Here is a 22,027-nt window from a genome sequence, read left to right as displayed (position 1 = left end):
AGTTACACAATCATACCAAAACTGTGTCTTGATAGTTTCCACTTTCTTTTTTGTATCAGACATACTGAGACAATATTCGGGATAAATAACCATGAAAACAATTTATTCAGTTTAGAGGTTTACACATCAAAGAGCCCGTTTCACTTGAATTGTCCACTTGATGGCGCAGTAGAGCAAGTGAATCATCACAATGCTTCGAACCATGAGTCGACCAGTTGGATGGAAAGCTTCACTTCATCACGAGGCTTCATCTCACCATCACTAGGTAACACACTTTGCTTTGTGCCAAAGTGCAGAGTGAGTTTCAGTTTCAGTTCCTTAATCATAATTATGCAAATTCCCATGACCATTGATCAACAATCACTGACCAAAACCCACTGATCAAAGAACACTGATCAATGGCCATGAGTACCATTCACAGAGAGTTGGGGAATGGCTGCAATCACAGCATTGTAAGATGGCGAAAGATGTACCCTTAGGCCCCCTCCTCGATTCAGAGATGGTCTTTCCCTTTTCACGTAAATGGCCTCCTTGACTCCGCGCTCAAACCAGCGTTCTTCCCTGTCCAGGATGTGTACATCCTCATCGTTGAAAGAGTGAAATCAAAGACTATTAATAATTCAAAACACAAAACACTGGGTCACTGACCCAGGACCGTGACAACAATAATTGGTGCACAGTGGCACAGTGAGAGTTCCAGTAGATTATCTTAGTGTACAGGCTATGATCAGCTGACCTGCTGCTCTTTGTGGATGTGCACAACTGAATTCAACCAGATGTCAGTAGATGCGTCATGAGTTGTCCTGGCTGGTTTCCTCTACACTGACAGTACACTGTTTATCCTGGCTTTTTTTCCGATGGTATAAAGTTGGTATGAAGGTGGAATTCGGTGAATGGATCTCAGCATCATCAGCTAAAATTCAGATGACTCTCTGCTACACTTGATGTAACCCAACTGTGACCATGAAACCACAGCCACTGTGCACCAGTCACACAATGTTCTTAAACAGCAGTGTGTTCTTTACTTTTCACAGGACAAACTAACCTGTTTATCCTGGACTAACCCGCAACAAGGTTTTCATGCAACCTTTAGATAATAAAGTTAGTCTACCTCAGTTTGTTTCACAGCATGTTTCACAACATGAAAAAGCATGATGTCACATGTACATCTGATTTAAAAACATCATGACTTCCATGTAAGCTTTAAATTTCCAGTTTATCAGATACCGCTGAGCAGTCCTTACCTTTGAATCTAACCTCACTTCTTCCTCTCCTGTCCTGTCTTTCTTATCTTTCTCCATCTCTGAGTGAAGTTGGCTCTTTCTGTTCTCTCAGTGTGAAATACAGCAGCTGGACCTTTAGCTAGCAACACACTTTGAGACAAACTGCACACAAACACTTTGTGTGTTTGTGATGTTTGTTGAGCTGAGAGGAAAGTTGCATTAGAAATTTACTGACACTTACAAAAATCACTTTTAATCCCTGACTTTGACACATGTCATCTTTTTTTATCCACTGGTGATTAATAAACAAACAAAGGTCCACAATGATGAGATAATAACTCCCCCCAAATGCGTTACAGCCAAAGTAATGAGCCTGTTTTGAAACATAATAAGTAGAAAGTACAGCTATTTGTTTGAAACTGTAGGGAGTAAAACCAAAAAGTAGTCAGAAAAATCTGTTCCCTTGACATCTGCCTTTGCCTGGTGTTCAGAATGCTGACATCTGTTTCCTGTTGGGTTAGAATGATCAAAACAGTGCTTATGCTATTGTTACAAGTAAACGCTATAATGTCAAGTTCCATGTGTCTCTCACTGGCGACTGACAGCACACAGCATATGAGATGAAGGAGGGGTGGTGAATCCCACAGCTGGTGTGAGATCCAGTTCATCCTCTGTGATTCCAGGTGGAGGAGTGAAACGAAAGCGCTGAATGAGGGAGGTGAAGAAGAGGAAGAGCTCCATCTTAGCCAGACTTTCTCCGAGACACACCCGGCGACCTGTGAGAGCAGTTTACACTCATTTAAATCCAATCACGTCTGTGGAAGTGTACATTTTATCAAAGTTGTCATACCTGCAGAAAAGGGCATGAAGGCATCTCTCTTGACAAATTGACCATTCTTGTCCAGAAAATGTGAAGGGTTAAAAGTGCGTGGGCTCTCCCATTCACTCTCATCATACAGCACAGAGGTGAGAAGGGGAAACACAATAGTTCCCTGTAGGAAACCAAGGAGATATCTCATGTAGATGCATATCTACAGAACCGTTTCAGGTTATCAGAAGTGAATCAAGATGTTAAAATATATTTACAGCAGCTGACTTTTTTGATAAAGTATCCCTTGAAGGTGACATCTTGGCTAGTTTGATGAGGAAGAGACATGGGGACAATATTCGCCAGTCTCTGAGTCTCGTGAATGACTGCATCAGTGTACGGCAGGTTTTTCCGGTCATCTATACAAACTTGACGGCTCCCTACTACCCGGCTCAGCTCCTCGTGGACCTGCTCTGCAGAGACAAAAGAAAGAAACGCATTTGTCCACATTAGTTTTAACAGATCTGCTAAAATGTGTAAAAAAAAATTCTAAAATTATACACAGAATATTGTTATGGTGTATATTGTTTGCATATGACATGCTGTGTATTTATTTACCACTGACTAGTGACAAAGACAAAACTCCTGATTTTTTGCCTTTTCTCTCTGATATCACATGCTGAAATGTCAGTCAGTCCAACAGGACACTGAACTCTATATACGTATTTATGTGTTATTACCTTATATAAATATACACTATGTGTGTTGGAAAGGCTGTTGACTGTGTTCAAGAGCCCCCTTGTGGCGAGAGAGCAGAGTTGAACTATTGAGAACATGGTCCAGAGGTTAAGCTAACACATAGCAAGAGGCACCTTGTAAACTGACTTAACAGTGGACGTCTAGGCATAGTGTGAGTTGTGTGCGTCTCTAAAGAACTGTGAGTAGACATCATGATTGAATCCTTATTATATTCAGCATTCTGTATATGTTTTGCTTACAGACCACACATATGGGCTCAAATTGTGGGCATAAATATTTTGTAGTCGTAAATCAAATGTGTAGTTGTGAACTGAGTTTTGTAAGTGTGTAAGTTTGTGTGTGTGTAAAAAAGATTTGTGTTTGTAAAAAAATATTTACACAGTTACAAATCTTTTTGTTAAGGTCTGGTTACTACGGTAGCCCTGAGAGGCCAAACGGACTGCAACTTAAGAAAACACCAGCAATAAGAAAAACGCTGCAATAGCACACAAAACACAACGGAAATAGGAAAAACGACAACGGAAATAGGAAAAAAGAAAACATAAAGAGGAAAAACAACAGTGGAAATAGGAAAAAAGAAAACAGAAATAGGAAAAAACACAAGGAAGTGTTTCTGGGGAGACAACCCAACGGACCAATTGCAGGAACCGAAAAAATGGTAAGTGTGTTTTATCATGATTCATATAATACTGATGACGGATTTTTAGGCTAATAGTTCGGCTAACACACTTACCTCTCATCTTTTCTTTCCTCACAAAACCGATAGATCCTTCACTTCTTTTAAGTATCTCCCAGCGCAATTCTTAAGATATTTTGGTTCCTGCAACTGGTCCGTCGGGTTATTGTCTCCCCAGAAACACTTCCCTTGTGCTTTTGGAAATCTGTTTTTTCCTATTTCCGTTGTCGTTTTTCCTATTTCCGTTATTTTTTGTGTGCTTTCGCAGCGTTTTTCTTATTGCTGGTGTTTTCTTAAGTTGCAGTCCATTTGGCCTCTCAGGCCCACCGTAGAGGTTACAGATACAAAGCAAAAAACTGGTATTAAACTCTACACTCAAGTTCCCTGGCTGTGTGTGACTTTCAACTTAGGAGTACGAATTTTGACCCAATTTTTCTGCCTTTCACCTGATTGGTCAATGTCATGTCAATCATAAATTTAACAATCCAGTAAGAGAACAGATGGGTTTGGCTGGCGGCGGGGTGCTTTACTGAGCTTCAGGTCCTGGAAGGGTAATACAGTTTGAAGCTGGAGGATCTCTATATGAATATCCTAAGCTAGGTCCCTTAACTTTTGGTAGCTACTGAAAGGATAAAGTTGTGCTATACCAGAAATACCATTATTACTTTAGTATTGAGTCCATACACACAGACCCCACCTACGAGTTGTACACCACCCCTGTAACCCTGTGGTTGCATCACTGTGCTGTTGTGTTAAAGAATAACAGTAAATAAGGAATAACCTTCTTTGTGCGTCCTGTGTGTTCTGACTGACACCCCAAGGTGAACACCATTGTTATTCAACCAACGCCTATACAGTCCTGGGTGAAACCCAAATGAACAGTGTTGTATTTCTTATCATGCACATTCTTTTGAGGTGAGACTTGCATGTCTTGTCCAGTTCCTTACCCTGTATGTGTGGGTATTTAGCCATTAACAGCAAACCCCATCTCAGTGTGGCTGCTGTGGTGTCAGTGCCAGCAGCAAACAGGTTGCTCACTGTGAATGTCAAGTTCTCCTCATTGTAGTGAGTATCCAAAACACAGGAGTCCTAAGAGAAGTAACACTCACATTGCTTATTGCTATCAAACCTAAATTGTAAATAATGATACCATAATTTAAAAAAACACATATTGTCTTACTTCTTCTTTCTGTTTCCGAATCAGAAAACAGTCCACAAGCCCTCGACACAGTCCAGGCTCCAGAGTGTCTTTCAGATGCTTAGTTAAATTCTTTATATCTCTGACATTCATCTCAACATTTTTTAACACCACCTGGCGGTTTTTTACCCAACCGAACAGCCGGGGAAACATGTTAAAAAGCTGTGGAAAAAAAAAAAGTTAAACAAAGCTTATTCAAAGTAAATAAACTTAAAATACTTTGTCATATGACACATGTTACAGTTTAAATATTAAAAAAGATTAAAGTCCATACAGTATTATTACACATTGTTTCACTAAATCTTTTCATTTTTATGAAAGCAGTGATGACTTAACTTATTTTAAAATTCCCCTCACAAAAATCATTTAAATCAAAAATAACAAAGTTACTGTTGCTGTGCATCTAAAGATATATGTGATATTTTCAAGTAGCTTTACCATCTATTTTCTTAATGACTATCAGTGCATATTGTGTCATATATACATTTTATTGTATCTCATGATTAAGAATTACTGCCTTTGCATCAATGAGCATTAATAACAAATTTAAAATTCACGAAATAAAAAAGCTTGTGAAAAAGCAAACAGTCAGATTTCCAATGCACCAGATAGAGCCAGATTTGCTAACGGCAGCACTACAGCTTTGGCTCCGTCCTGTTTTTCTTCACTGAATGTTTAGACCCTTGTTATTGTAGGGAGTTGTGTATGCCTTCCAGAGAGCCATATCGATGGGGACTTTAGCCCCTGGGATCTCTGTTCAGGCAGGCAGGTCACGAGGTGCAGGTCAGACAACAATCAGCAAAGTCAGATAAGAAAGACATGACATGAACTGGATCAGTTATCAGGCCGTCCTAACTCCCCGAAAAGCCTTCAGTTGATCCAAAATGCTACAGCGAGAGTATTGACTGCAAGCATATTTCTCCCATATTCACTTGTCTTCATTGGTTTCCTGTTAAATCCAAAGTTGAATTTAAAATCCTTTCACTTACAAAGTCTTGAACAATCAGGCCAAGTCTAATCTTATAGACCTCATAGGACCACATAGCACTGCTGGTTTACTTGTGGGTCCTAGGGTATTCAAAAGTAGAATGGGAGCCTAAGATACGAAGCATTATACATGTATTAAACATCAGGTCATGAGGTCTGTTTGTTGTTGCTAATTTAATTTAATTTATAAGATTTTAGTCTCACAGAATTTTCTACTTCCATATATGAATGTATGTGATCGTGGCTAACTTTACCAACTCATCAAATCTGAATCAGCATGAAAACGGATGCTGATTCTGTTAAAGCTGCAACAGTATCAATTTAGACCTCGATCCTGTGCACACTGGTAATATTAGTGGGTTTAAAGCTTTTCTGTAATTTATTTTAAAAACAGAGTCAAGTCAACAAGCCAACCTGGACTGATGCAGAACCTGTGACACATATGGTTTGATTGGCTCGTTTCACCATCCTTTTGAATACAGGGTCACCGTAGTCAAATCTGGTACCGTACACAATAGAGGAGATAATGTTGGCTGTTGCATAATTTATTGGAAGAGCTGTATCAAAAGCATTTCCTGTAAAATTGATACACAAGAAAAAAAATCTAAAATAAATAAATCCATACATGGGCTAACAGAAATGCACAATATAACATTTAGAGGTGTGCTAATTTTAAAAAGTCATTTAAGTTGAAGTTCATGGTTCATGTACACATACTATCGCCATACCTTTATGCTCTTCAATCACTTGAATCAGGGAGCCACACTCCTCCAGGATTTTATCCTGAGAAAGTCTTTTGCCCATCCCAAAGTTTTTCAGGGTGGTGAGGGCAAAACGTCTCAGCTCTTTCCACGATTCTCCGTTTGCAAACAAAATTCCTACAAAACATAAAATCCTTTATTTAAAAAACTCAATTAACTGATTTTCATGAGATGTAAGAAAGGGCTGAAAACAATGAGTATTTTTAAATTTTTTAACTTTTGAAGTAGTTTTTGTTTTTTGAATATATCACATTTTGTACCCCCCAAAAAGTTGATTCTGTTCATCTGGATGTAGTATTTTTACTACAGTACAGTGCGTTTGCACAATGACTGAAATTAGCACCACTGACTAACAATGTCAGTTTCATGATCATTGGTCAATGAACATTATTTATAAAGCTGGGGAAACTTACAGTCAGCTGAGACTGTAGAAGTCACTTGGATGAGTGACAAAACGTTTATCCCACAGAAAACGCTATGTCGAGATGAACAGGATCAACGTTTTGGGATTTCCTTACCTGGAATATTGAAGCAATTTCAAAATAAAGGTGCTATATTGCATAGTTTACTACACAAACAGGGTCACATACTCATGGAAGACATTCAACATTAAAGGAATATGTAGCACTAAACTTATATCAACTATTTTTTTAAAACTCTGGATGGAGAGGAAACCTGTATTTCATGAAGTCATGCGAGTCATAACAGCTATAAGTGCTGTTAGTCATTTCTGAGAAGCCAGGTATCTATGTTGACCGGACTATTTTGGATAGTAAAATGAAACAGAATAAATGGTATTATTAAAGAATTTCATACCATGACCTCGATTCAGATCCTTAAATATCGGGGAGATGTTGCGCTCTCCAAACTCCTCTGCATAGTTAACCAGTGCCTCTCTGACTGCTTCGTACCCAGCCAAGACCACAACTTTGTTGGTTCCTAAATAAACTGTAAATACTGACCCATATGTCTTTGAAAGCTGGAAGAATAAAAATTAAGCAAAACACAACTGAAATAGCTTTAAATGCAGTGTAATCTTTCATAAAGCTGCTTCTTTTGAACAAGAAGATGGGCTAATTTACCTCATACAGAGTTTTGTAGGGTCTCTTGAGGTCAATTTGCAACAGGTTGCCAAGCAGAGGCAGAGGTCTCGGCCCTGGGGGTTCCTTCCCCCTTTCCTTAGAAATGTAACTGACAGATACGAGATAAAGAACAAGCAAGAGAACAGCAGCAGCCAGCACGGTGGTGGAACAGAAAAAGTTAAAATCTCCAAAAAGTGCCATCTCTGTCTGGTGACAGTGGTTTTTCTCTGTGTTACTTATGTGAAAACTGCCAGAGCTTCCTTGTAGGGACTCCCAGGACAGGTTTAGCAATCATCTTCCCGCCCCTGTGGTACTGCACAGGAGCATTAGGTAACCCCACCAGCGATTTAATTACAGGAACTTGTTTTGCCAGAGCAAGTGAGAGCGTCCTCACACTTCAAAAACCCACAGCTATGTTTTTTTAGGGTCAGCAATGTTTCAGTTACCAGGTTGCTATTTATCACACAGAGACATGTAGAAGATTGAGGTCTGTTAGGTGTCACCTCTGTCCACTGGGGCTCCACCTTGTTTGTGCTCATGGTGGCTTTTGGAACATTTTAACACAGTTATGTGATAAAAAAATATATGACTTGCTGTGTGATACAGCTCATCATTCCTTAGGGATTAATAACGTATGCTGATTCTGATTCTGATCTACTAAGTTTGGGGAGTGGAATTCTAATATTTAATTAGTTTGTCACTTAACAATAAGTAAGTAGCAGATACACTGCATCCAAACAGTTCATGGGTGGCAGCTTGTTAATGAGGCTCATGCAAATATGGTCACTAAAGGCTCCAGAAGATTAACCTGGTGGAGGTCACTCGGAAACTAAAGAAGGGCCTTACAGTGGTCTCCATTATTCAAATTCTGATGCTTATATAGTCATTTCCCTATGAGCAATGTCATGTGACTCTCTAAACAGGCTGCTGGACATCAGGATGTGCAAACATGAAATTATAAATGCAGCAGGGAAGGAGTATTTCCAGGATTTCTGAAATGGGATGGAACAGGGGGAGCAAGAATCAGAATACTTAATCGGAAATAAAATCATCACAGAAAACAATAGGCATCATTTTCAGGCTCATGTATAGCCCTGTGCTCTTTAATCATTTTAATTACTTATATATTGTTGGGTAGTTTGAGTTATAACAATGCAATTAATCTAAAAAGAATTTTAAAAAATGAAAACTTCAAAATAATTGGAAAAAAGAGCAAAACATAGTGGCGTAAAAGCTGGAAGTAGCATAAGATTGTAAAAAAAAAAAAAAAACAAAACACAACACACACATAAAGAAAGTACATGAATGGTAAATGGCCTGTATTTGTATAGCGCTTTACTAGCCCCTAAGGACCCCAAAGCGCTTTACACATCCAGTCATCCACCCATTCACACACATGAAATCTTTACTTCAGTAAAGTACTTCATGAATACTCGATTACATTCCTACCGGTCTTGTCCCTGCTCTCCAGTGGTGTTGGGCATCGTAAAACACTCGAACATCTGGTGCTTTCCACTCACTCTCGTCTACCTGTGCTACACACTGCTGTCAATTCTCCTGCTTCTCTGTGCAGGTATGTGATGATGTCCAGGTTTAGGTTCACATAAACTCATTTCTAACATACATTTGTTTTGTGTGCATTTTGTTTTGGGGGTTTTGTGGGGCCTAAAGGGAGAGTTAGCTTTCTGGGGATGATGTGGTTTCCCATCCTTGTCTGTCACAGTGTGGTTAGTCCAGGAAGAGGTCAACAACATAAAATAAACTCAAAACCCTTCACCACTTACCTCTGGTGGCATCTCTGTATGCAAAAACATTCAGGACAAATGCTGAGCAAACGAAATATAAAAACAGGATCCCACACTGGGCTTTGCATCCTTTTGCATAGAGCATTATTTAATTTAAAAAGAGTAGCGATACATTTAGAGTTGACAAAGTCAGTCCCATGGCATGGTACAGTACAGTACACAATTACAATGATGTAAATTCCCTTTTTAAATTTGATACACCACATTTCAGCATTAAACATTCTTCAATATCAGCAGCGCAAACCTTTTAAATGTTTATCATTTTTCTACTTGTCTAACAATGCTGTTATTTCAAGTCACACACATAATGAAAGATGATTTGTGCAAATACACAGAAATTATAATGTAAAAATCTTTGAAAACCTCTAAGCAACACATCAGTGGGTTTTTTTTAGGAATGTCAGTCTCTCGTTTAGCATAAAGAAAGCACTGCGAATAATATCAAGCTGTTAATACAACTGTCAGAGAGCTTTTTGTGTGTAAGACGGTATACATTCATTTCACTTCTCTGAAGTGTTTCTTTGAGGACAGGAATGTCAAATAAAGGACTCAGTGCGATTATACCAGATTATAAAACATGGAGACTGAGTAGGAATTCGTTTTTGGAGACATTAAAAGTCTTCAGTCTCTTTTGCAGACTCTGGGATGAATCCAGGAAGCGTGCTCCCATTCTATCTGTCGCTGTCTTTACACATGCACAGGTGTAGCATGTGAAATGCACAGCTGATGAAAAAAACAATAAAGGCATCAAAACACCTTAAAGGTCATTGCAGTCTCGATGTTCTAGGCCAATTTGAATCGAAAGACTTTGAGTTTCACCAGAACAATGGCACGAGTAAAATCTCCAGCGTCACTTTGTGGGGGTTTTCTTTTTATAAACAGCTTCCACGTAAGCGGTGACAGCTGATATCCACATAGTAACACACTGTTCCTGTACTTTTGTTGGGCAGCTAAAACTGAATAGTTACCTCACAGGAGCTGAAAATTGAGATGTACTAAATGCTCTAAGAAGAGACTAAATGTACCCTGTGGATTAATCCTCAGTCTGGACGGCCTTCTATTGTTCACTAGCAGCTCTCTGCTCTCCCGGTTTCGTGCATTTTGCAAGTCCTATTTTAGGCATGCATCTATTAATGATTCCAAAACAGTCTTTAAATGAGTAAATGGTTTTAGTACCATGAACACATCGCATTATGTACATCTGGCAACAACATTAAGAGGCTCTTAAGGAAAAAAAAAAAACAGTCCTCCTTCATAAGGGTGACAAAGAAACAGGAACCCTCACTTTTTAGATAAGGCTCAAGGGTGTGTGACAGTTACACAATCAAATCAACTGGAGTGGTCCGTTCTATTGTAATGATTGACAGTCACCGAAATAAAGCACACATTTTTGAACACACATAAGAAGTAATAAAAATCATAAATAACAAAATGACAGTCTGTACACTCAATTAAAACACACACACAAATAATCCCTGTCACACACATTTCATAGTAGTGGTAGTATCTACTGAGTGATGCAATTTTCTTTGTTTGACCTCACTAAAAAGAGTCAGTGTAATCGTGTCATAATCAGAATCAGTTCTTCTACTTTGAAACAACAGCAAATGGCATAAGTGACCAAAGAAAGACACATCCAGGTGATACAATAAAAGAAATGCTGAAGTTGGTGTTTGCCACTGACCCGCAGAGTGTGTGTTCGTGTTCAAGGTTAAAAACGGAGCTGGAGACGAACTGCGTTCTCCTCCAGCATGTGTTCGCGCCTGGCGGTGTAACCGAGGCTAGTCCCTGCGTAAGGGCCGTGTGCACGTAGTGTAGGAAATGGGCAATGGGATGGACAGATTCTTCACTCCACCTAGTTCCTCTCGCTCTGTGTGCAGTGCTGAAACTGGGCAAAGCTAAGAAACACCTGCTCCAGTGATATCTGACTCACGCAGTAGTCTTCAATGTGGTATTTCTCTTTGGCTGCCTCCAAAGTGCCAAACACCTGGATGGGAGTTGGGAAAGAGAGGATATGAAAAAGTGAAGATCACATTTAATACCTTTAATTTGCACACAGTTAACCAGACAGAAAAAAAGAAATTACTTTTTCACGCACATCCAAATACCGGATGTGCGTGTTTTTCAGTATTTTTCAAGGCATTTTGTGCACCATGTATCACAGAAAGTTTGTATGTTAAAGTTATGATATGAATACAGACTTTAAAATTAAAACACGGCAATTAAGACGAGGAAGATGTCAAGTAGAAAAGTTAATCAAGTTACAAGAGGACTAAACAATGTAGTTACTATTTTGTCCAATAGAGGGAGATATAACACAGCACAAGTGCAGGGACTTATTTTTTTATTTGTGAGCGATCTACTTCAAAGTTCTTCACCGATGACTAAAAACAATAATTTAAAAAAAGGACAAAAATAAATAGAAATTCCATCATCTGTGCATTCATCTTTTTTTCCACGTATCCAGGGATAGGTCAGGGGTAAACGTAAGAAAATAGAACATAATACGATCAATTAAAGTATAGACAAACAGATGCTGGGTAAAAGAACAAAAAAGTAACTGTACCTGTGCCCAGGTTAGTGTTTTGTCAGTCAAATGGTAATGCACCATTCCCTGGTGTTCATCCTTGAGCTGACTTCCTGTTGTGGAAGAAAACTGACAGTTAGATTTGCTTTGTTATTCTTTTACTTTGAAAATAATAGCTTAATTCGATGAGCTTATCGTCCCACTTGAGTGTTTCAGTAAACTGTAAATGTGCTGCTTGTGTGTCGTTTACCCTTTTGCAATATTTAGGTTTGACCGCATTGGTCAAATACAGACTCATTAAAAGGATTTAAAAGGCTTCACCACAAAGAAAAGGAACTTCATTGTATAGTTTATTAACAGTAAGGTCTTTGGATATTATGGCTTCTGTCTTTTGCGAAAGAGTAGCATACATTTTTATTATTGGATATATTCATAACACCACCAAGTGGCAGCAAACAGCTACAACAGGTAGAATTTCCTCAACATGCAATGCCATGCTTGAAGCTTAAGATATATATAATTATTTATGACCTTGGTATTTTCAATCCCTGAGAACTTACTTCTACTAACTCACATTTTTTATGAGAAGTATTTATAGTTAGAATTAGAAATATTGAAACAACTCTTCCATCACGAGGCTCTGACCTGGGAAGGTGCTTTCAATGAAGTCTTTAAATAGCAGCAAGTCGCTGTCCTCCAGTTCAGCTTCTACATGGACTTTAGCCAGCAGCGTGTAGCCACTGCCAAACTTGCTCTTTAGATGTTGGGGACTCCCGAGGCACTTGAACTGACCGTTGACCATCACTGCCAGCCTGGTGCACAGAGCCTCACACTCCTCCATGCTGATGAACGAACATATCAGTGGGAAAGTTAAGTAGGTGTAAGTATAACGAGATGAAGCAAATCAGCTGATATCTACCATATTCTTTAATGCATACCTATGAGAAGTGATGATTATAGCCTTGCCAGACTCCCGTGTGCGTGTAACAGCGTCCCACAGCAACCTCCTGGCAACGGGATCCATCCCAGTCGAAGGTTCATCGAGGAAGATGACAGGAGGCCCACCAATCAGAGCCATTCCTGCGCTCAGCTTCCGCTTATTACCGCCGCTGTATATGTGCATAATGCCACATTATTGGAAACACTTTTCAAGCATTCTTCAGGATAACATGTGTATCCTCGCTCCACCAAAGAGCTACCTACCTGTAGCTGCGGACCAGTTTATCAGCATGAGGCTCCAACAGCAGCGAGCGCAGGACATTCTCCACGCAGCCAGACACGTACTTCTCCGGGATTCCTCTGAGCCGGGCGTACATACTCAGAGTTTCTCTTCCTGTCATGTGGTCCAATACTGCATCGAACTGAGGACAGTAGCCTATGCGCTGCTGCACCTGTAATACAGAGATAAATCTTGTTTCTAAATATTTGTGTGTGTTGAAAGCAGCGTAGTTCGCCACTCTAGACTTTGTGGATTCTCCCATCTCCCTCCCTCTTACCTTCTTAATGTCTCTCCGGATGCTGTATCCATCAATGAAGGCATCTCCAGACGTAACGCTCTCATCGCCTGTCAGCATCTTGAAAGTCGTGGTCTTTCCTGCTCCATTGAAGCCCAGCAGGCCGAAACACTCCCCTTTTCCTACAGCGAGAGACAGCCTGTCCACAGCCAGGAGACTCTCCCCGCTGCTGTACACCTGTAAAGAGGAGATAACAGTTTTACATGTATTTCAAAATTGGAACACTCAGTCCAAATATTTAAAAAATAAGTCAAGACCTTTGCAAATAAGCAAAATACAGCTAAGCCACTTACTTTGCTGAGCTCCTGCAGAATGAGGGGGCTACCAACCATAGACTCTACTATTGGCTGGCACTCCAGAACCCGCTTTCGCTCATCGGCCACATCTCTGTCCTCTGGGAGCAGTGCTGTTATCATAGGTACCTAAAAAATACACCAAAAAATGATATGATATCCACCTGATATTAAAAGGGATCGTACTGTACAGATAATTACATTACTGTAGTCCATTTTAGTTCAGTTACACTGCAGAAACATGTTTCACCTGCAACTAATTCCCTTAAAAAGAGCATTTAGAGTCTTAGGATTTGGTAAGTAGCTATTTTAGGAAACATTATGCAGCTGTCTTTGCAGTGTGCATCACTGACATGAGTGGGTCTGTGGGAAACACCACAATCATTTTAGAGCTGGACCTCCAGAATAACATGCCCATTAATAAAATACTGGCATTATAAGAGAGATGGACAATGGACACTTTGCCATGGTTTAATCTGACCTTCAGCTGGGTGACCTAAAAACAATCTGAAACTGAGCATTTAAAGCAGTCTGAAGCTATAGATGGCCAGTATGAGCAAAAACCCATAGTGGCCATAATTAACATACCCATTTATCATTGTAGCAGCGTAAATATGGCAATTTGAGCACAGTCAGTGCTTTCTTACAACAAGCTTCATTCACGTGGCTTTGTCTATGCCTAAGCCCTTTCAATATCTGGCACAAGGATACTTTTACTGGCAGGTTGGAGGAGCCATGTATCAAACTACCAAACTTCTAATTAGTAAAGGTCACGCTCTCTCTTCTGAGCCTCAGCTGCACCCAATACTAATAATATTATCTCCATGGACCATCATAATAGCCATGCATACTGTCACAGTGCACCCTTGAGAAATTCCGCATGCGCACCACTACATAAATTCAAACGTAAGCATAAAATATTAAAAACAGAATGTTTTCTGCGATCATTAGTCATAACCCTGACCCGTATACTTAAAAAACCCTTTGTATTTATGTTAATTACTAATTAACCTGCAGATTATATTTGAAAACTCAAACATGACATCGTTCAAAAGCCTTTTGTGTCTGACCAGCTGCCTGACACCAGAGTTTACAGCCTTCCATTGCAAAGAAAAATCAGTTAATCTTCAACACGAGAAAAGAGAAAATGACCGAGATTGTGACTGTTTCACAAATGAAATAAATCCTTTTTCTTTCAATCACCTAATCACTGTAACTTCTAGTTTTAGCTCTGACGTGTTTTCTTAAATTAGCAGCACAAATGATAATTTCATATGCAAGTTTTCAATGTCAAATAATCCCTAAAGTCCAACTGTTCAGCTTTGCATGGGTTTTACAGCTCCAAATACTATGTCCTTGTGAGGATGAATGCAGAGGTGGTAATCCATTTTAGAACTACCAAGCGCCTCAAGGGTATCTATTCTGGTGAAGCAGATTAATATACTAATCAATATTTAATTCCTCCAAGACTCAAAACTGTTCCCTTGGAAAAAATAAAAATCACAAAAAATAACAATTCAAACTGACTGCATTTCAATTGCAACATAATATAGACCACACTAGTAGCAGAAATGTTTCCAAATGTTTGCAAATTAACCATGAAGAAATATTTTACTCTTTTTAAGCATCCTCTCAATTCACCTACCTTTTTGCTCCTCCTGAACAGTGAGGTGAGAAGTCTCCAGAGAGTGTGGATGCACTGCAGCTCGATGACAAACAGCAGAATGATGAAGACCACACCCTGCACGGAGAAGGCCACGAGAAATCGTCCCACCCCGGGCTCTGACATTGAGAAGTAGTTTTGCTGGTATGTGATGTCTACAAACAGAGAATCACCAGGTTACCTCTGCACTTCACAGGTAAACTTCTGCACTCGCGGCACAAATAAAATAACTTTTAAGAATAAAAATCAAACGATTAATCTTTTAGGCAGTACTTACTATATTGCTTGCAGATTATTTCAGTCATAAAACTGGAGGTGCAAAACGAAATATATTCATAGTTCTGGTAGAACTGGCTGAAGGACATTCCCAGGCAGTAGTTTGGGAAGATCAGGAACACCTTATCCAGCAAGTGTGACATGTGCTGCAAATCCAACTCTAGACAGGAAATATTATAATAAAAATATATTTAACGGGATGGATTTATTTTTTAAGCATTCTTCATCTTTTTTCGCCACGAGGACCTAAACAAGCGTGTAGAGATCCAGGGTTCTCATCACAAGTACGTTTCACAAACCCACTCCTTTCTACAAAGTTAATCCAGTTTACCAGTAGGAGGTAATAAAACATGATTCTTCACTGACTTCCCACACACATACGTATACTGTCTATTGTATTCAGTGAAGGACAGAGCCAAGCCAGAAGCACTGCTGCTGGGAGATGAGCCCTAATGCCAAACAGAAGGACTAAGTGATTTTTTTAAAATACATGAAGTAGGCACATTACATACTGTTGGTCTGAGTTTATAAAAAAATATATAGTTTGTTAATGGAAAAAAAATAGAGCCTTAAAAGCTCTGGTCACTTTAATAGGTACACCTTGCTAGCAGCCAACATTAGTGGGTACATTATGGTCATAAATTGATGGACATGATCAGCAACAATCCTCAGGCAGGCTGTGGTGTTTAAACGATGCTCAGCTGATGCTAAGTGGAGCAATAAAATATCCTCCACTTCATTACATCACCAGCAGCCTGAACCGTTCATACAAGGCTGGGCGGATCCATCCTTTCATGTTTACTCTGAATTTTAAACCCTACAAACTAAAGGTTATAGCAGAAAATGGGACTCATCGGGCCAGGCAATGTTTTTCTAATCTGCTATTGTCTAATTTTGGTGAGCCCGAGTGAACTATACCCTGACTTTCCTCTTCATAACTGTGGCACCAGATGTGGTCTTCTGCTGATGTAGCAGTCTGTCTGTCACCAACATCAATGCCACATTCAGTCAATTAAATCACCTTTTGTCCCCATTCTGATGCTTGGTTTTAACTTCAGCGGGTCGTCTTGAATATGTGTCTAAATGTCTAAATGCACCGAGTTGCTGCCGTGCGATTGGCTAATTTAAAATTTGCTCATTTGTAAACAAGTGCACCTAATCAAGTGAGCAGTGAGTGTAATATGCAGTGATTAAAGCTGTTCACGTTCAGTGTCAGAGCCCCAGCACCAACAGAGCACTGCAGTATGGATCTGCTGATATTACGTTACAAGGCTACTGTCTTGTAGTGTATGTTGATTTACAAGTGCTTAAGTAGCATAATTAAACCCCACATGAGTTTGTGATCACCCAGTATCTCTTCCTGATAAGTATTTCCCACCATCATCATCAGTGAAGAAGAGGATGAGACACTAAACAACCCATTAATTAACAAAATGTCATGCTAATGTTAAAAAAATAAAACTTTTACAACAGCGAAACCTTCAAACATTAAAAAAAAACTCTGAAATTGCAATATTCTTTAAAGAAACAAGAAAACAAAAAAACAACAAGCTGTATGAAAAAGAGGGGTTGTCATATTTTGACTGGTGACCATCTATAACTCTCTCACCTGGGATCGTCAAGATGGTGACAGCCAGGAAGGTAGCAGTGCCTGAGATCATGTTGAAGATGGTGAGGCGTGTGTATGCAGTAGCAGCAGTGGAGAACAGGAAGCTGAGCAGGTACATAAGAGGCACAACAGCCCAGCCGTACAGCAGAAGTAACAACAACACATCTATAAGGTGGTTGTCCTCTAGAAAAGCACTGATTCCAAAAGCCTGGAACACCACCTGAAAGAAAAAAATAAAAATATATATACATATATGCATACAACAGATTCACAAACCCCTATATTGAAACCAATCAATCTACCCTATTATCCTGAGTATTGCACTAGTAACAGATGTCATACTGACCAGCATGAGGAGACAAGGCAGCAGGAAGTTGACCAGGTCCCAAAGCAGGGCTGAAAACCAGAAGTTTGCCAGGTAGACGCCGCTGACCTGCTGCACATGCTTGGACTTGATGGAGGACTCTGTTACAAGCAGCAGGGCAAAAGTGCTGGACAGGGAGGCCATCCCATACATCAGGTTGATAGCAATGGCAAACCCCGTCTTACTCCTACATAAAATGGAATGAAAGAGTGCGACGATTACACCACAAGATGGAAAAGAGGTGGGAAAAGGTTGCAGACAGGGCGTCTTTCTATGTCCCAAGTCTTACTGCTATAACATAACTTGAATACAATTTAAATGCCTGATTTATATTTCAGAAACCAGAAATCTTAACCCTGTAAAGACTGGTGTGGTGGTGTGTTGGTCTCTACCAACACTTTACGGATGATACCCAGCAGCAAAATGTTCCACTGTCTGTGTCTGCCTCATTTGCTGTAGGTGGACAAGCAGTGCAGAGATCATTTTTTCTGTGTCCGCAGTGAAAGAAACACCCAAGGTTTTCAGCTATACATGGGTTTAGTCACCCTAAAAGAAAGGAAGCAAATGTCTGCTTCATGTAACAATGTGTCACTCTGCCTCACCCTCATCACTGCAGGGTTATTTTCCAAACAGTAAAGGGTATTAATGAGCTCGACTAGAGAAAAAACACAGCAACACTTTGAATGTTTGAGCCTCGTGACAGTGGAATTAAAACTCGGCAAGAAATATTGTAGGGCAAATGTTCCTGCAACATCAAACGTGGGAAAACTGTTTGAAGCTGGAGAGGAGATATGTTAGTTACTTCATACTGGGAAGTGCTGTGAATTGGTTTCAGCTGTTTACTCACTCACACCTTCTTTGGGTGAAAGGAAAGAGCTTCATTTGAACAGAAGCACACATGTGCTGATTGTTATCTTTTTTTAGAAAAATCTAAAATTCTGATTGAAGGAAAGCCCTAGGTGTATGCATCACAAACAAAAATGACTAAATTGTCTAATTTCTGTGATTTTTAAGTTGCTTGGAACTGTGCTCTCAAACCTACTTCTGTTAATTAGTCTGAATGTTTGAAGTTTTTGAGACTGAGCAAATACTAGGGCTGGAGGGGGAACTGATCCAGCATAGAATTGAAGATTTTTAATTAAAAAAATAAAATAAAAATACTATGAACAACAAGGTTCATCTCATACACCAACATCCAGAGCAGAGGAAACATTAAATTGGCTCAACTGAAAAACCAGCCAACACTACGTCCTAATTCAGAGCAAGCTAATGGCTCAGTCCCACAAAATAGGACAGCAACCTCCTTGCATCTCCAACAAAGAGAAGAAAAATGGTGGCTGCCTGGTGATTATATAGATTTTTTTTTTCACATTTTGTGATTGATTGCAACTTGTGGTGACTAAATGGTTGCCTTTAGCTGCCCACTCATGATTGTACAGGTCGCCTGCGGCAGGAGGCAAAATGACTGCAGTCTGACTTGGACCGACTGCGTTCACTCTCAGAGAGATTGTCGAAGTGTTGCAAATAATCGTTATAAATTTGTAAATGCAAACAGATTGCCAGCATGTTGCCATCTTTGTCAATGAGCACAACTCCAGGGGACTCGACTCATTAGGCTCGCTGAAGCATGACTGTAGTAGTTAAATGGGAATTTCTGTCTATGTATACAGCAACAGATATGTGATTTTCAACAATTTATGACAGTTAATTGCTGTATTAATAGAAACAGAGTGCATGTAATGACCAAATCACACACTGATGGAAGACTGACTTCAGATATCGTCAAAAGTTGGACTTTTTCATCTTAATCTGCAGTTGAAAAAAATGTGAAAAATCGCAATATGTGTTATTGTGATACTTAGGATTAACAAAATATTAGAAATCACAATAATATTGAATGATAAATGAAGTATTGTGATAATATCGCATCATGGGATGCCTGCTGATTCCCACCGTTAGCAAATACTACCCCATCCTTTCTCTACTCACTCTGAGAGCTGGTTCTGGGCACACTCAGACAGGTTGCGTGGCATGGGATAATTGGCTGCCTGGATGGAAGCATTCGGCCCTGCTATAAGTTTGAACAGGGCATTGTCCACCAACGTGAGTGCTGTGGCAGGTGTGTGGTAGCCCTCGTTGTTAAAGTAGGCTGTAGCTTCTGCGAAGTGGTTGCTGCTACCTCGGAAAACAGCGCCCACCACGCAGTGCTCGTTAAAGCTGCCTCCTTCTTCGTCTGCCTGAGTTAGGATGTAATCGTTGAAGTCTATAGGGAGAACGAAGGCTTACGATCAGTAAATACCAAAAGTGAGCAGCAACACCAAGCATTTGTCCTACTCGTTACTCTTACCAGTAGCATTGGTGAGTTTGCCGAGCTGTGCAGAGAGCTGGGAACCGTATGCGCTTGCCCAGGCAGAAGCCAGGGGTCCTGCCCCAGACTGCAGAGAAACGGGAACCCTGGTGGGACCATAGCGACTGAGTCCCAGACTCAGTTTCGGAGCATCATTATGACTGGGAAGGGTGCGTGCCACAAATAAAGCCACAACAGTGAAGACGAGAGGGACCAGGAACTGAGCCACCATCACCTTCCAGTTTCTCCAGCTGTACAGCGCCCTCTTTAGGAACATGGCATAGAACTGCTGCAGGTGTAGTCTGACCTGTTACGGGAGAAAATGGGAGCTTCAATCAACAGAGCAAAAAAAAGACGCTGAGCATCGCTTTTATTCCTCCGTCTTACCCCGGTGTTCAGCTTAATGTTGGAGCAGTCTTCTGAGATGAGTGTGCCGCTGTCTGTGAAGTCAGTGACATCAGTCAAGCCGCTGATGCTGCTGGCATCATCCATGGTCCAGTCGTGAGAGCGTCTCTCATGTTGGTACTGCAGGGCTGGCAGCTGGATCGCCTGGATATCCAAACTAGAGTCCACCAGCTTTCCAACTCTGGAAATACAAATAAATCTCATTTTATCCACTGACTTAAGAAAACAAACAAACATTGGTGTTATAGCTGACACAAAAAATGAAAGTAAAATTTAAATAGTTTAGATAGTTTAAGATTAAATAGTCAACTGTTTATGATAGAAACATGTGTGAGGAGAGAAGAATCTATTCAATCTGTAACATTTTAATTCATTTCAGCAGCTCAGTATAATGAAGACAGCAGGGCTGCTTGCAAAGGGGAAAAAAAACTATTTCTGGGCCTATTTATAATTCAATTATCAATGACAGGCTCACAGAGTGCCTTTGTGAGCATACAGTCTAGTTTTATATTCTTAATATGCCACTTATCTGTGAAATGTACTTTCAAAAATAAGAAAAAAATAAAAAACACAGAAGTTACATTTTAAAGCTTTTCAACTCAACATGATTATACCTCCTAAACACCCAGCACAACAAATTAGCAACAAAATGTCATATTTAGATCTCAGGAAAACACTATTACAAGGTGATTTATTTGTTGTGTTTGATAAAAATTAATTGGCAGCATTGTGTAATGGAGTTATTACACTCGGCTGTAAAATATGAATGGAAGAAAAAAGCTAAACGACCAAACGTTCCAACAGCAGCTTTTCTTTGGTGCAACGTGTCAATGGCCCGAACACGCTGCTGTACTCTCAGTATGAATCATAAATAATGAGGCCTGAACAGCAGCAAATACAAATGTTAAACTCGTGCCAGCTGAAGTAGCACACAGCGTAAGCCTTCTGCAGTGGACGCCGTCTTGTGATCGTTGCCACAGATACGCATATTAAATCCAAGGGGAAGAAAAAATAACTGAATAAGCCACAGGCGGCTGGGACTGCAGTGTATCAGGAAAACAGTTGGGTTTGCAAGCAAATTTTTATATACTTTATTTATAAGGTGGCGTGCAAAGTTCCACAAATTCCAAAAGCGATTTTCAGTAAAGCGCAAAAGATTCAGGCACTGAACACTTTATACCTACGACAAGAAGCAACTATAACCTTTTGTATCACATCCATACTGTTTTATATACTAGAAGACATTTAGTCTTACACTACTGCTTGTGGGTGTAACACTATCCTACATTACTGTTATTGTTGAAAACGTCCGAAAAAAACCCACTTCCTTCTCCAAACTTCACTGACTTCTTCACAGACTTTAGAGCAAACATTTGATAGCAAACATAATGTCCCCCATGTGATCAGAGTCAGTTAAACTTAATTAAACTTACTACTTAAGTACGCTTTGAACCAGTTTTATCCCCATCTTCACTAAAATTATTCCCAGAAAATATTTTATTGCCTTTGTGATCCTTCATTAAAGTCATTTTAAAGCTTTTAATTTTACAAAAAATTTTCTGTGATACCTCAGAGAAAAAGGACTTTAAGGGAGAGAAAAACTGTCACTTGTCCTATATTTCCTACCTGAGGAAAACCTCTTCCATAGTAGTTACTGAAGCGCCATAGCTGGCGATGCCCAGCTCCTCTCTGTTCATCTCCAGCTCAGCAAACAGCAATTCAAACCTGAT

At 39.9% G+C, this 22,027-nt stretch overlaps 2 protein-coding genes across 3 annotated transcripts in view; both read right to left on the bottom strand.

The window, feature by feature from the left end:
• Positions 1-836: 836 nt before the first annotated feature.
• Positions 837-7,933, bottom strand: LOC100706297 (cytochrome P450 2K1). Of its 2 annotated transcripts, none has more exons than XM_019357903.2 (9): positions 7,495-7,929; positions 7,229-7,391; positions 6,380-6,529; positions 6,066-6,226; positions 4,647-4,826; positions 4,414-4,555; positions 2,320-2,504; positions 2,074-2,215; positions 837-1,999 (listed from the first exon to the last, which is right to left on the bottom strand). In XM_019357903.2, exons 1-9 carry the CDS (start codon positions 7,693-7,695, stop codon positions 1,812-1,814), a joined length of 1,512 nt encoding a protein of 503 aa, XP_019213448.1. In that variant the 5' UTR covers positions 7,696-7,929; the 3' UTR covers positions 837-1,811. The 2 variants fall into 2 exon arrangements, 1 of the variants encoding a protein (XP_019213448.1); XR_002061866.2 differs by having other exon boundaries at positions 1,872-1,999; positions 2,310-2,504; positions 7,495-7,933.
• Positions 7,934-9,360: 1,427 nt separating this feature from the next.
• abca3b (ATP-binding cassette, sub-family A (ABC1), member 3b) overlaps positions 9,361-22,027 on the bottom strand; it is a 31,328-nt gene continuing 18,661 nt past the window's right edge. The window contains exons 17-31 of the mRNA XM_003450066.5: positions 21,924-22,022; positions 20,280-20,478; positions 19,893-20,199; positions 19,535-19,808; positions 17,528-17,732; positions 17,182-17,401; positions 15,574-15,732; positions 15,279-15,451; positions 13,634-13,762; positions 13,323-13,517; positions 13,030-13,217; positions 12,765-12,935; positions 12,472-12,668; positions 11,866-11,939; positions 9,361-11,286 (exon numbers count right to left, since the gene is read on the bottom strand). Of these exons, the coding sequence (XP_003450114.1) occupies positions 11,155-11,286; positions 11,866-11,939; positions 12,472-12,668; positions 12,765-12,935; positions 13,030-13,217; positions 13,323-13,517; positions 13,634-13,762; positions 15,279-15,451; positions 15,574-15,732; positions 17,182-17,401; positions 17,528-17,732; positions 19,535-19,808; positions 19,893-20,199; positions 20,280-20,478; positions 21,924-22,022 (2,722 nt within the window). The 3' untranslated portion in view covers positions 9,361-11,154. The remainder of the gene's footprint in view (positions 11,287-11,865; positions 11,940-12,471; positions 12,669-12,764; positions 12,936-13,029; positions 13,218-13,322; positions 13,518-13,633; positions 13,763-15,278; positions 15,452-15,573; positions 15,733-17,181; positions 17,402-17,527; positions 17,733-19,534; positions 19,809-19,892; positions 20,200-20,279; positions 20,479-21,923; positions 22,023-22,027) is intronic.

The sequence above is a fragment of the Oreochromis niloticus genome, linkage group LG4 (genome assembly GCF_001858045.2).
Source record: "Oreochromis niloticus isolate F11D_XX linkage group LG4, O_niloticus_UMD_NMBU, whole genome shotgun sequence".
NCBI classification, from domain to species: domain Eukaryota; kingdom Metazoa; phylum Chordata; class Actinopteri; order Cichliformes; family Cichlidae; genus Oreochromis; species Oreochromis niloticus.
The sequence above is the reverse complement of the archived record's forward strand: the minus strand, read 5'-3'. Positions and strand labels throughout refer to the sequence as shown.

What these genes read in the sequence shown, in the direction of transcription:
- LOC100706297 (XM_019357903.2), bottom strand. Translation starts at nt 7,695, where the DNA reads ATGGCACTTTTTGGAGATTTTAACTTTTTCTGTTCCACCACCGTGCTG. An exon ending in TAAATACCCACACATACAGG is followed by an intron (nt 2,505 to 4,413) that starts GTAAGGAACTGG and finishes TTGTCTCTGCAG; the next exon opens with AGCAGGTCCACGAGGAGCTG. An exon ending in CTTCATGCCCTTTTCTGCAG is followed by an intron (nt 2,000 to 2,073) that starts GTATGACAACTT and finishes CTGCTCTCACAG; the next exon opens with GTCGCCGGGTGTGTCTCGGA.